This window comes from Lichenostomus cassidix, chromosome 1, assembly GCF_008360975.1.
Source record: "Lichenostomus cassidix isolate B80296 chromosome 1, HeHo_3.0, whole genome shotgun sequence".
Lineage (NCBI taxonomy): Eukaryota > Metazoa > Chordata > Aves > Passeriformes > Meliphagidae > Lichenostomus > Lichenostomus cassidix.
This window is the reverse complement of record NC_139479.1, coordinates 27347309-27362196: the sequence shown is the minus strand read 5'-3', so window position 1 is coordinate 27362196 and position 14888 is coordinate 27347309. Positions and strand designations below refer to the sequence as shown.

Genomic DNA, 14888 nt, shown 5'->3' with positions numbered 1-14888 from the left:
CATGGGCAGGGTCACAGAATCAGACGAAGCTGATCAAAGCCCCATCCAGTCTGGACTTGAACATTTTCAGGGATAGGGCATCCACAACTTCTCTGGGCAACCTGTTCCAGTGCCTCACCACCCTCACAGTACAGATTCTGTTTCCTATCTCTAATCTAAACCAGTAGATTAAACTCTTAACCATTTAAAGGTATTTCCCCTTGTTCTATCACTATAAGAAAATATAAAGTATCAACTGTGAAGTTATCACCTGCTCTCAACTAGCTGAGAACACTGAAATACTAAAGTAATGTGCTTCCTGTTGAAGACTTCCCTTCTTTCCCAATTCTCATATTTCATGTGATAAAACAAGTACAAAAACCTTTGCTTTCTGACCTCTCTCTAGTATATATTTTAAAACAGCAGAAGAGTAGGGCAAGAGCACATATAACTGGTTTGAGTTATCTATGTGAAAGTCATCCCTTTTCAACAGTCTACTGAGCAATGAAAAAACGAGAAGTTGGTAAGTCTTCAAAGCACAAGCATCTCCTTCACATTAAAACATTACATACTTTTTAAGATCAGCATGTATTCTGGTAATAACACTTTAAAAATACCAGTAACATCAGCATGGTAAAATATTGAACCTACTTTCTTTCTGTATCCCTAAGAAGTGTGCTTGCATATATGTCAAATTTTTCTAGATTAACTTGTGTCTATTGTCTACTGGGCAAGCTCAGCTCCTGCCTTCTTTGTAACATAGCTTGGATAAGCATACATGGAATCATCCGTAGGAAGCATTTCAGTTTACCCCATACTGCAGCCCTGCTTTATTGCTGCAACACAAGAAATCCTGCAAAATAATTTATGATTATATTCTGTCCACTGCTTAAGCTCACAATGTCAACAGTGACCAAAATAAGGAGAAATTATCTCAAGCCATACCTCACCCCAGAGAACAATTAACTATCAACATAAACATAAGATGACCTTCTAAGACAATCTGCATGACTATCACTGCAAGTTTTACTGTCTCAACAGAGTAATGATATTTGACAGTATGCTCACACAGATGCCACAAAAGAGATCTACTTCTTATATGTTGTGCTCTCTTTGTTCTACAGCTGTTTACCTCTAGAGTAGGGATGAACAGCTGCCTAGAAGATGTCAAAACAGCCTAGAAAGCTAAAGAGAGACAGTTTTGGCAGATATGTAATATTGGTATTTATTTTCACATAAAAAGGTGCAGGAAGTAAAATTTCATGTATTGTATACTATTTGTCCTTTAGTGATCAGGAAATAGTATATCCAACCCCTATCAACTCTGGTGCAGCACCAAGAGGGAGTTTGTTACACAAAGCACCTGTAATAGCAACATAAATGGCATCCAAAGATGGCCTAATGGGAGAGCTGGAGGAAGAAAGCTCCAGCTAAAGGCTCAATTCCAAGCCCTGCCTCCATTGCTAATGCAATTGAAACTTTCAGAAGTCTGTCTGCAACATGCAGCTAGTTAATTGTTCTGCATGATGAACTGTGACATGGAATGACTACTCCTAATGTTGGTCACAGCTGACTGTAAGCTTAAGCAGTGACTAAAACTGTAAACAATTTTTACGCTGGGGAAGTAATGCAAAAATGCAGCATGGGGTAAATTTTAACTGGTTTATTGAACTTTCAAACACCTCCTACAGATGAGTCCTGAATAAAATACATGACTGCCTCAAGTTCTGCTTCTGCATATAAGCATTCCCTTCCCCAGAGCATGGTACTGCCATGAAACCAAAGACAAGGGGTAGACTGGAAGCTGGCAAAAGGAATGCTCAGCGAAGATGCTGACTGCTGCTTTGCAGGCAGCAGGTAACTCAAGTACAGTGGTGCAGAAAAATGAACAAAGCAACAGCTGAAGTCACCTACAGCCTACTCAAAGCTGAACTCTGACCTGAGTTTTATGCTGTTTCTTTCTACCTATTCCTTCACAACCCTTTTTAAATCAAGTTTTAAACAAGGTGTGGTGTAATTTTTGCAAAGAGAAAATGTCACTTCAAAAGCATTTTGTTCTGTCAGTAATTTACTGCCCAATCGTAATCTCTCAAAGCAGAAATGAACTATTTTCTGCCTCTCTCTCCATCCACTTCATTTTTTTTTTGTTTTGTGGGGTTTTTTTGGGTTTTTTTAAATACTTCTGAATTCTTGACACACAGCAGCTTGTATAGGAGCGGTTCCTTTAATGAATGGCACATGGCAATTCAGATAAACAAGGTCAAACCCCATCACTCCTTTTGCTCCAGAAGGATACAACTAGGCCCATGATTATCCAAGTGGTCATATAACTGTTAGCTAGAAACAAATGCATATAAAATACAAAACCTCAAAAGTTTCTTAAAATTTTCAAGTTTTACTTACTTAAAAATGAAACTCAGCGTAAAGAACAGTGAGAAGGAAGGACAGAAGGAAGAATGGAAGGATGGAGTCTGCTCATTTTAGTCCTTCATTCTTCCTTTTGTTTCCCAGCTAGTAATTGTTTTAAATTAAACAAAGAAAAATGAGCTGGGAGAAAAACAAGGTTGTCCTTGTCAGAGGTACAATCCTGCCTGTCTCATTTGCCTCAATGAAGTTTTCCCCCATGCATTTAGGCAAAAATAGATGGATGGATGTAAAAGGTTCAGCAAGAGCAGAACTGGCAGAGAGATGAAGATGGGGCATTTGCCAAGTGTCAGATGGTCACCTTCTGGATCAGGAGGACAAGCAACCAGGCAGCTACAGGACCTCTTCCTCTTGCCTGGGAAGGAATCTTTAGTATATCAAGCCTCAGAACAATAAAAACATCACCGTTTTCCCAATATATGTAGAAAACGTTGGACATTTCAACAGGGTGAAAAGACACGTTACTACCACAAACTTGTCATGTTTGATCCACCAAGCTGACAATTCTGAAACAAGAAAAATGATTTTTCACTCCACCTTCCGTCTACTAACTGTCAGGTCTGAAAAATACCTACTTTTTTCTTTTCTCAGAATTCCAGCAGGTCAGCTAGACAAAGTCATCTACCCAGCTTGGCTGACAACCCTGTGCATTGTAGCACAAAGTTGACAGTTATTTAAGATAGCAGGGAACTTAACTCTGTCCTAGCCAGAGCTGTGGAAAGCTATCTTAGCTACAGCTTTTCAAAGGATTAACTGTTTGGGTGCCTGGGACAGTACCTACTGAAGGACAGAAAGAAATACATCTAGTAATTGACCTCCACAACTGCTTCTTGTTACATGAGGTAAAGAAAAAAGGTTTTACAGCATGAAATAAGAAGCCTTGAGCTAGCTTTGTAACTAAAGTCACAGTGTAATTATTTGAAAATAACCATGTGAACAGTTATGCAAAGCATTACATTAAGGACCACAACAGAAGAACAACTGATAACAATAGAATTCTGCAGGTTTTGTGTGTAACTCACATGGGGGACCAGAACTGTGTAAACCACTGTGAATATGGTAGCAAGTAGTTTACCAAGCACAGAATGGTACACTAGTGATAAAGAAGCATTAAACAAATTTTTTATGTTATTTTATTTTAAAAAAGGCAAAAAAAATCAAATTTATTTCAAAATAGCACAGACACAGAAGCTGGCATAAACATTCAAGCCAAGTATACAAGGTACACCAGAGCAAATATAGAAGTCTGTGCTCAACATAAAGTTTAAGTAACATATTGCGAGATAAACAGCAACTAATGTTTGTCAATTATGCCCTTCTCTATATGAAAAGCCAAAAAAAAAAAAAAAAGCCTAAAATTTAGCATACATGGAATCTGCAATACCTAAATCTGGACATGAACATTCAGTTTTGTGTTCTCCTTAATGCTAAACAAGAATGATCAGTACAATCACTCACTTCCACAAAATACTGCCATAAAACTACCTTCCTTCATATCATCTCAATTTTCTAGCCCTAATACTGCAGGTGTTCTCCATGCTTCCTAAGCAAATGGTAAAGGAGAAATCTACCACCTTTCCTACGACATGAAATGACCTTCAACTTCAATTTCTGCCCTCAGCATTAGTCATGGTCCCAGAAAGGACTAAACGGGTCACTAAGTCCACTAAGCACCTACATCCATCACTGTATTTGCTGGTCAGGAAGTACTGAGCAGAAAAGCTTTGATCAGAAGTGTGCAAACAAGTTTCTACAGCTTGAACATATGGACTTCTCTTGTAAAAAAAAAAAACCCAGCTGTGCCAATTTCGTTACTGGAGGTCAGGCTAGACAAGCTGACACAGTGAAGCAAGACATTTCTATTGCCCTGAACTAAAAAAGACTACAAATACCAGTTCATCTCCTTGATGCTAAAAATGTTGACTGTAATGTTAGGCAGACTAGAATATCTTCATAAAGATTTACCATATTGCTCATACTGGAGCAATTTTGGAGAGCTTGGCATCAGAGAGTTGGTTTTCTGTGTGTGTGATTTTGGGGATTTTGTGAGTATATGGGGTGTGTATTTTGAGGGGTTTTTTGGTTGTTTCTGTGTATCTGTGTTTTCAGGTTGGAGTTCTTTGGTTTTTTTTTTTTAATTGCTTTGTTGTGGCTTTGTGGTTTGTTTTGTGTTTTTTGGTAGGTGTTTTGTTTTGTTTTTGGGCCTTTTGTTTATTTTTTCTTTTTTCTACACACGTATTCAAGTATAACAATATTTTACAATAGAAATACAGACTTTGGTGGATTGAAGTTATACAAAAACAAACTTTTTATTTTTTGGGACAAACACAATTCTAATGCAAGGGTACAAACAAGACAGCACTAGTGCTCAAGTCACTATGCAAACCAAGTACATTACTAATAATGTACATTAATTTAATACAAAATTTCCTTTAGCATTTTCTAATGTAATTCTATTACTGAAAGCGGGGTAGATCACAGTAACACCAGATCAAGCATTCATTTTTATTTGTTCTCCAATTAATATCTGTGTGTCTTTCCACTATGGTTCGGAGTAACTCAAGCCATAGTGTTCTCAAGTGACTATCTTGGAGCACTTGTAATCTTAATGATTATAGAGAATGAGGAAGAAAATAAGTGAAGGTGGATTTCTATTTTTCTTTTCCTGATAATACAAAAAAGAGTAGTAAGAGATTCTTTTCTTTACAGACCACCCTTCAGAAAAAAAGAACTGTCTTCCTGTAGCGAAAAGGTGCCCACTTATTAGTGTATTAAAGCTTTACATAAGGGTCAGGCTGAAATGAAAATATCTTTAAAAACACAGAACTCAACTATATTATGAAAAAATGGGTTAATACAGCTACTTCAGACCTTTCTTTTTTACTATTTACATCTTTCAAGATTCTTGAACTACATGCCACTAAAGAATTCAAAACCCTTGTTCTGCTTGAAAAGAACCCAAGTGAAAACTTGTGCATTTCCCATTGACATTTCCAAATGCTAAAGCAAATGGAATCCTAGTAGAGGAGGAAAAAGGCATTCAGCACTGGAGTTAACTAGAGCTGTCACAGAGCTAAAAAATAAAATGTGTGTTTAGGTGATTTATTATTGTCTCTGGCCAACCTAGAACAAGATCCAAGAATGCTGAGTGCAACTTTGTGTCATGGATCAAAGATAATGATGCAGCCAAGGCAGATTGTGCGTAGGCATCACTGTGAAGCTGAAAGCTACACATCCTGAGACTAAATTCACTTTTCCATATCAAAAGTAAAAGGACTGTTATTTCTAGTCCAGAAATGAGGTCTCTTTGAGAAATAAAGCACTGATTATTCTCTCTGGAATTGAACTGTCAAACAACCTTATGTAACCTGGTTTAAACAGGACAGCAAATACAGAGAAATTCTTTAGACACAAACCTACTTTTTATCATGACTTCACAGTCATTCCAACTTCTATTTACAAGTAAAAAGGAGGAACTGGGAGTAAGAAAAGAAGTATCTGATCTCTATGCCAACTTGCTAATCAGTTACAAAAACTATTCCCTATTGCCTCATTGGACTATAAACGCTGCAATGAAATCAAATTTTATCATGTTCTTAGTGTATGAAAGTTAATTTTATTTTAACACTTAGCCATGCCAGCTTCAATTTACACTATTCGAAGATGAAAAGACATTCAATAAACTATCCATTGAATAACATGTAATAATTAGTTGTCACTACTAAATGGGGAATTGGTGTCTTAATTACATAGGCCATAGGAAAGGCAGCTGAAGGATCTCAGAATTCCCATTCATTAGTACCTAGTTAGCTGGGCAACAGTATTTGCAATGAATAATTCTCTGAGAAGGTCTCAAGTGTAATCAGTCAGAAAGAAGGTAATGCATGAAAAAGATTAGAAAAGCTGACAAATTGAACTGGTTGAGGAATGAGCTACTAGCACCTGGAGTCAGTTAATAAGATCCTTGTTCCATTATCCTGTCACTGGAAGCAGAAGTTTGAAGTAAAATAACAGGCAGTAACTGAACCAGTGCATTGTCAGAACAGAGCAGCAGCACGTGTTTTTGCAGGACAATTTCAGTAGTGTTGCCAGGAATTCATCACAAGAAATAATACAAGAGATGCAATTACTAGAGATATTTCCTGTGAAATTCCATCCACTAGAATTCAGCAGGAATTAAAAAAATAACCAAAAAAATGCTCCATTTTTTTTTTTTTAATGAACAAGTACATTGCTACAGTTTTAAAAGGATGGAGCACACCCACCAGAACGGCAGTGGAATTTGAGAAATGCTTTAACTGACTCATTATACAGTTAGATACTCCCATAGAAATCTATAAATGAATCTATGTCTCTCAGATACAACTATGTTAATGGTGCCTTAATATCTGGCATAATAGTTTGAGGTTCATGATATTTTAGATGTTGAGTTACTACTTTGAAGCAGAACATATTTTTGTTTCTTTCTTTGGGATTGGTGTGTTTTGGGCTTTTTAATTGAAAACTAGGGAAATTCAGTGCTGCTGAATTTCCAACTCTACAAGCTGTAGAATGCTTGTACCTAAAATAGAAGTGATGCTTTCTACAGAAGGCACTTAAGGCAACTAGTGAAAGTTAACCTCCTCTCAACAGTACACAGTTGCAGGATGCATGTCTAGTGCAACTGCAGCCCTGAATAAAACTTCTCAGTTCATGGAACATCTGGGCCATAAACTTTGTGTAAGCCTGTGCAGGCACATAGGAAAGTGGGATAATGGATGGCACAGACAGACTGACCCCACTGCCATCTTTCCTTCTCACAAAATCAGTCACATCAGGATATTTTTAAGGTCTCTTTCCTCCCATGCACTCAGAAAAGAAGAACTGATTTCAAACACAAAACTGTTTTGAACCTCTTACTCCATAGTGGTCAAAGAAAATAGGCTAATAATAAACAAAGCATACAGATATTAGATAGATCAACTGAGAACTCAGTGCTTTAGTTAATTAAAGAACTTAATTTCTTTACAGACACACACACACACACTCTTAGAAGTGAAAAACACAAAAAAGTGCAAATACCAAAGCACAGACTACCTACCTTCAATGTACAGGGGCTCGACAACATCATGATTTATCAGTTCGAAGTTCTCATGACCAATCCAGTGCTCCACATTTCTTTTCCTGCCCGTAAAGAAGTTGTCCACAACTGTAACCTCATGGCCATCCATCATTAGTTTGTCAGTAAGATGAGAACCCACAAACCCTGCTCCTCCAGTTATCTGCATTAGGACAGTTGGTATAAATTTCTTTTTCTTTTTACAGAAACACTAGACAAAGTCTACAAACATGAAGACAGAACAGTAGGTTTCAGTTCATTGCTTACTCCAGGGGAAACAACTCCATTTCCACATTTTTTGGGGTTTTTTTTGTTTTTCTTCCAAGATTTACAGCTTTTTAAATTTCAAGAGACATATCTAACGTCTTTCATCACTGTCAGGGTAGAAGGTCACCTACCTATTCACATCAACAAAATCTCTTTTTCAGATTACATTACTTTCCTTTTTTTCCTTCCAATTGGATTGTGCTCTTTTTTGGTGACAGCAAAGTCTAAAAAGATGCAGAAAGGTAAGAGGAAAAATCTCTGCAAATCCCATTTCTCAGGGAAAAAAAAAAGGTATGACAAAATGCCAGTTTATTTCCATGTCAGACTTATCAGGCACATCAAACCCAGCTTTTGTCTGGCTTAAACAAAAGACATGCTGGGTGTTCTAAGTACTCTAAATTTTCATCCACAAAGGAGGAAGGAAATTCTTTGAAGACCTTTCATTTGAAATATCTGCTAAAACCAAAATCATTCCTTCTGCATTTTAATGCACCCATAGCTTACATCATTCTGGCCTGAGGAGGTCAGGCAGTTGGATTAGATGATCTTTGCAGGTCCCTTACAACTGAAAAAACTCTATTCTATACCATTAGCTCTGACATGCAGAATTTTTCTGTCTTGGAACTCTGATGTTCTACTGCAAAGAAACAAGCAGAAATAAAATATTTAAAGCCCTGTACTCCTGTTTCATTGAAGAAACAAGGAAGTTCATTAATTTTTCCCTTTTTGCACTACAGACTTTAACAGCAAACAAAAATCACCAACTCAGTACTGAAGCAGTCAGCATAGTAAGTAGAACTGCAAGTTGTGTGACACATTGAGACCTATCTATAGAAACAATTATTTTGTCTGTATTTCATAAGCCGTTTTCAAGAACAAAGACACGACAGATGACAAGTCTCAAAAAGTGGACTTGTAAAATACCTGTGTGGTATCAACTATATTATACAGCTGCACAATCAAATTCACATTTTGAAAGAGATTCAGCTGCTGATGTCCATTCTTCAGCTGTAGTGACAACTAACTAAATGAAAGGACAAGGTGGAATCAAGCAGTAATCTAATGAATGGATGGTGTACTACAATGACAAAGTCCTGTGTGGAAAAGGATGAGATGCCTGAAGTTCTTTCACTTTGGGTTAGTCAAAGGCTAAACATGCTCTCCAGTACCCTGCCATCCACTGTTTTAAAAAGCAAGACTAGCAGATTTTTTTTAAGCTAGAAAAAAACCCAAAGGAAAACCTCCAAAGATTGAAAAGGGAAAAAACATACAAAAACTACATCTGTTTTCTTATGTAAAAACTTGAATGCCCACTTCTAGTATTCTCATACTTCTTTTTCTTATTAAAAATTCAGGGGCATCAGTGTGTCAAAGCAACTCTAAGTATCAGTTAATAAAGCAATTATTTAGTTGGTCTATTTATTATGCTTATGAGTTTGTCAGGGCTTCCTTGTAGCAGATTCAACATCTTGATCCCTGACAAACCTGAAGGAGAAAAAGGATTTAGGAGAAATCCCTTCTGAAAGAAAAAAGGGAAAAATCTCGAGGCTCCCATTACACCACAAGAGAAAGGAGAGAAGAGCAGGTTTCTGGCAGAATGCTGTGAATGAGGAAAGAAGAGCAGTAACTGAGAACAGCCCTTTGCCATGTGTCACCACTTACCAGGGGAAAAAAGCCAAACCCATGCATGGAAAACCTAATGCCATGAGTTTATCCTGACTTGCAAGCAAGCTGCAGCCTTGCTGAATGTTCCAACGGTTTGGGTTATTTTCTAGTGACCAGGACAAAACTTTTCTGTAGAAGACCTGAACCTCCTCCTTCAATGGAGGCCCAAGGAAATCTCCTGCTGCTACTTCTATTTCCAAGATTCCAGAGAAGAAAAATTCAATGCTTGCAATTTGTGTCTTTGATGCAGTACAAGGAAGTGTCTTCTTCCAAATATCCCTTTTGGAAAAAAAACGTAACAAAGCCAACCACTGCTTGCAGCACTATGCTAATGGAGAAAAAAAAAAATGCACCAAGAAAAGGGGGAAAAGCACAAAAACTCAAGGAAAAAAAAAGCACAAAAAGAAAAAAGGCCAAAAAAAAAAAAAAAAAAGCACAAACCAATTTTGTCTGGAAAGAAGTTTCCAATTACCTTAAACCTACAAGTCATTGGCTTTATTAACATATTGCTTCCATGGGTATTAGACAAAGAAGTTCAGAAATGGTTGAAAAAGGAGCTAAATTTCCCCTGGAAAAGTAAAAAACTGTGTAAATTATGATTTTTATCATTATTTGAGGCAACATCAAAAAAGAAGATGACTTATAATTGAAGTTCTTTGAACAATCTTCCTGTAATTACTAATAAAAGCATCATTTCCAAATACAACTTACAGCAAATTACAATGACATATTAATCCACACAATCATAAGTTGTACAGGAATCATATCCATATCAGAACTGGAGCACCAGCACTTGGGTCTTAAAAAGGAATTCTTTATTAACACAACATTAATAAAAATATTTAATTACTTAGTAGTGCAAATATGCTCGGTAACTTCAGCTCCTACTAAAAGGCACAAATATTACTGATAATTATCTCCACTAGTAGAGGCACTTACAAGTTTGTCTATTTATTACACATGTTCATTTCTGCTGTCTGTAGTCAAACTCAAAACATCTTATGTCCCATAAGGAAGTTATATTCTTTTTTTTGTTTGTTTTCTGCTTTTATCAGTTTACTATATTCAATTCAGAAAAAAAAACAGGCAACAGACTGAACCAATGGCAACACTGTCTTCCACAACAACAGAATTCCTTCTCTCGCATATGAAAGCCTTTGGCCTAGTCACTTCAGAGAACTCAAGAAATAGATAAATCATGCACAACAAGGTGAAGATCTCTTTTCAATGAAAGTGCCAAGGTATCTAGTGCCAGCTGAGATACCACCACTACTAGAAATCATCTCCAAAGAGATGCAGTGCTGTGGGCATCTCCAGGCTGGAGCTGGAGACTGCAGTCAGAATAAAAAAACCGTAAAGCCAAATTAAGAATGCATTCTAGGAAAAGATGCAGTATTAACAAAATACAAAGCACATGATCTACCAAAATTCACTTGGTTGGCCAATTCTTGAGAATTTTGAAGTGTCATGCAAAGTTTGCATGTGAACTTCAGATACTCAAAAGAACATGGATTATTTCCTCCAGGATTATGACAGCAACACTGTAACAGAAGGCAATTGCCTACATGGGCAGGAGGCCTATGAATGCCCATCCAAGTAGGCACAAAAATAGTCACAACAACTTGCCACTCCTTTTGGCCAGCTTTCTCTTTAGTCATTTAAACTCTCCACAAAAATACACAGGGAAGCAAAAAACTATTCACCTCCAGGTCAGCAGAAAATGCTCCTACTATTCCAACTACTTGCCATCTCTGTTGAAGCAACAGATTTCAACAAAATATCCAGTATTTTTCAGTAGCAAAGTCTGGAAGTGAACATTAAGAGCTCTGCAGCCTGCTAACAGCTTTCACTAACACTTTTCTTGAAAGTACATTCTCACTTACCCAGAAAACATGACATTAAGGTTACTTTATTACCCTTGCAAACACATGAAGTACAAAATTTAGGAATTTTCAGTTAAACCTCTCTTTATTTTCCTCAGTTTATTTTCTATATTCAACAAGGGCACTTGGAGTCTACAGGTCTCCCTCCTTCAGACTGTCATAAAAATGATAGAACACTACTGCAGAACTAAACTAATTTGGTAACACATTCTTCGTGAAATTTTGCAATAGCAGTGAAAATTATTGCCTAACAATGTAGTAAAATAAACTTTTTGTCTGCATGTTTTCAATGTTTTTCTTCAAAATTTTGAAGTCAAAGCAAACAAAAGCACCAGCTAAGTTAGGCAAATTAGTATGGTTTTGTCCTAGACCTTATTTCCTACCACAGAGGCAGAAGTTCATACTCTAGTTAACACATCTCAAGTAGCTATACTTTCTCTGCCTTCAAAACACAGGGATAATCCCCTCCCCAACAAACAGAAATTTGGAAAAATCTGGGTCACAGATAACTTCAGAAGTGTTTGCAAACAAAGCTGGAAGGCTGATGTTGCAGCACAGTTTGCTACGTTTAAGAACGCCTTGGATGACTACTTGTCCTGACTTAACCTGCCATCCTTTTCCACCTTCAACTGCTTATGATGCTTCAAAATAACAGAAAACAGAGAAGATACAGAGAGATGAACACTCCCTGCAGAGCAGCTTCTTTTCTAGCCTTAGGACTAGATTTTGTCCAATTCAGTCACACACAAGGTTCTTGTCAAGATGTGCCAAAAAAGTTTCCCAGCCTCTGCAAGTTTAAGCCATCTGAGAGCACACACAAAGACCCTTTGGCAATGGGATCCTGGGAAGTTACAAGGAAGAGCAGTTTAACTGGCAAGTCAAACCTCCAAAGAGTCCAAGTTCATATGCTGAGTTTAAGAACATCAACACAAATAAGTGAAACACTACCCTAAACCCTGTGCAACACATATGACATCCAAAGTAATTCACTTTATCCCTTCTCATTTCTTTAATTCTACACAACAGATTACATTCCACAGAATCTTTTGGTATTTCCCCAAAACAACCTCCGAGTAAACATCAACTTACCAGGATTCTTTTACGATCCTTTTCTGATAAAAATTTCACTGGTGGGTATTTCTGGGTGAAACTACAGAACAATGCAAAACAAAGAAGAAAAACTAAGTGAGTTTCAGACTTGTTTCTTCCTTCACATACCTGCCTTTGAAATATGAAAAACTAATCTGAAAATCTCCCATTCCTAAAGTTCTTCTACGAGTATGTTTAGTGCTTTATTCTAAAATAGGATCTGGGTCAGCACACGACAATGTCCATGCACAGTGAAATATCAAAATTCATCTGCAATGACTGCTTTTAAAATTTCTGTCTGATTTTATAAAATGAATCACTTGACTTCTATCTTTTGAGAGCAAAACTAGCGCCAGGCATGACACTGCAAGAGAATAAAACAATAAAATACAAGCAGCAATTGGACATCTTTTTAAAGTTTTAAAAGGCAAACAGCCTTCTTAAAAGCTCTGGAAAGAAATCAAGTTGTGTTGACTTACCGCATTGACTTCAAACACTCCTCCTTTAAGTTTCAATGTCAAATTTACACCATAAAGTTTTAATTCTCCTAAAAGTTTTACAACAACCAACATAAAGCTTACAATCAGAATGCTGAAGAAACACATTTTAAGATACTTCAACAATTTCTACAACAGAACTTATTCAGTATGAGAACTAATCTTAATTTTCCTACAAATAGCTAGACTGCCATTGATTTGATAGTCTTCAAGCTAGTGTAATTTAAATTCTGCACCTTCTTTACAGGAACTTAATCAAACCAAAAACATAAAATAAAATTATGTGACATATGAATCTTAAGTGCTCTCTCAAGCTCTTGATGCCTCAAACCTTAGATGAACTTCTCTCTGTCCCTGGCAAGCATTCTGCACACAGTAACAAAGTCCTCTGAAAGAAGGTGTGAATTTTATTTATTTCAGTAATTAGCACTGTAGTCTTGGCAGTTTTAATAGCACAGGCTTTTCCTAACTAAATATCAGCATGACACCACACAAAAATCAAAACTATGGTTACTCTTCCAGTAAGTCCACAGGGGAGCAGTGCAACTTGATGTAGCATGCAGGAGCCAAAAATGCCAAGAGTTACATTTTCTTCTACTCTCAAACAGATGCTGACTGAACTGACCTTACAACCATGATCTTGAAGCACCTCCTCCTCTGCTTCTAACCTGCAGTACTGGCTCAACAAGAATTCTTCAGCACCAAAGCACAGATGCTTCTGTACTTTATCAAATTTTCATCACAGCATGAAAACTGCTTTCAGTTTCTTGGATAGGGGAAATATGGTAGTAGAACTTTCCAATGTCAGCCACACAGGGAGACTGAAATAAGAAGCTACCTACACTTGCCTTACATCACTATATAGGTCACTTAACAATTTCTTCGACTCATGCTGAAGCGATGAAAGACAGCAGTGCACAAGCACAACGCAGACATGTAGAACAGATCCTTTCTGTGACAGAGAAAAATTCACCCATAACAAGAGATTTATGGAGGTCTAAAGAAGTTTAAGTGCCAAATAACTAGGTGCAAGGCAAGTCTCTCTCCACCATTTTCAAGACCACTATTTTAAGGTTGCATTAATCCAGCCTGGAGTCATATTGCTGCCAAATTGACCTCACAACCATTTTTGCTTCTTCCATTACTCCAGTAGCAGTTTAGAGGCAGTGGAATAGAGTCTGACAGTCAAATGATGACCTTTTGGCAACAAAATGGAGTTTATCTTGACTTCATGCTTGCTTTGATGACTACGTGGTAAAGCTTTTGCTGTTCAAATTCTTAATAAAAACTTTGCAGCTCTAGCTTCAGTTAAACAATCTCTTGTCATGAGACTAGCATTAAGGAATTCTTGTCTTTCCTGCTTCCCAAAAGCATGAAGATTGCTTGCTTTCAGGTTTTATCAGCTTATAAGGTAAGAAAACATTAACACTAGAGTAAGCTTTGCAAGCAGGATCAGCCTGCAGGCATTTGACAGTGAGCAGTTATTTACTGTCACTTCACATAGATATAAAACTAAAAAAAATATTAATTGAAACAGTCCACATCCAACTGAACCATGAGAGGTAAATAGCTGCATTATTTGAAAATTAAGAAATAATAAGAGCCTGCCCTTTTGTGAAAGTATGATTTCCAGATTGGTTCATACAGAATTAAAAAGCCATTTTGATTCTTTCTCCTTCCTAGAGATCTGAAAAAAGACTCATCAATACACATGAAAAGGCAAGAATATTTATATGGCTCCTGGAAGAAGTTTTAACTTAATGGTTCTACTCAACAACTCATTGCTCATTTGAAAAAATACAATTATTAAATAAAAAAGAGCCAATCAGGATACCCTCTCACAAAGGTCCTCTGTGGATGGTGAAAGAAAGCACCTGAATTACCCACAACAGAAGCTGAAGCTTTATTGGACTATCAACAAAGATTCCATAAATCAGTTGAACTGTTGTAATTGGTAAGGTGGCGACAATCTGCAATTTGTTTCAG

General features: G+C 37.0%; 1 protein-coding gene across 2 annotated transcripts in view; it reads right to left on the bottom strand.

Moving 5' to 3' along the window:
- UXS1 (UDP-glucuronate decarboxylase 1) overlaps window positions 1-14888 on the bottom strand; it is a 54299-nt gene that overhangs the window by 22467 nt on the left and 16944 nt on the right. For both annotated transcript variants that reach the window (XM_085053960.1, XM_085053965.1), the window contains 2 exons: window positions 12406-12466; window positions 7484-7664 (listed from right to left, as the gene is read on the bottom strand). In XM_085053960.1, coding sequence (XP_084910086.1) covers window positions 7484-7664; window positions 12406-12466 — 242 coding nt within the window. The remainder of the gene's footprint in view (window positions 1-7483; window positions 7665-12405; window positions 12467-14888) is intronic.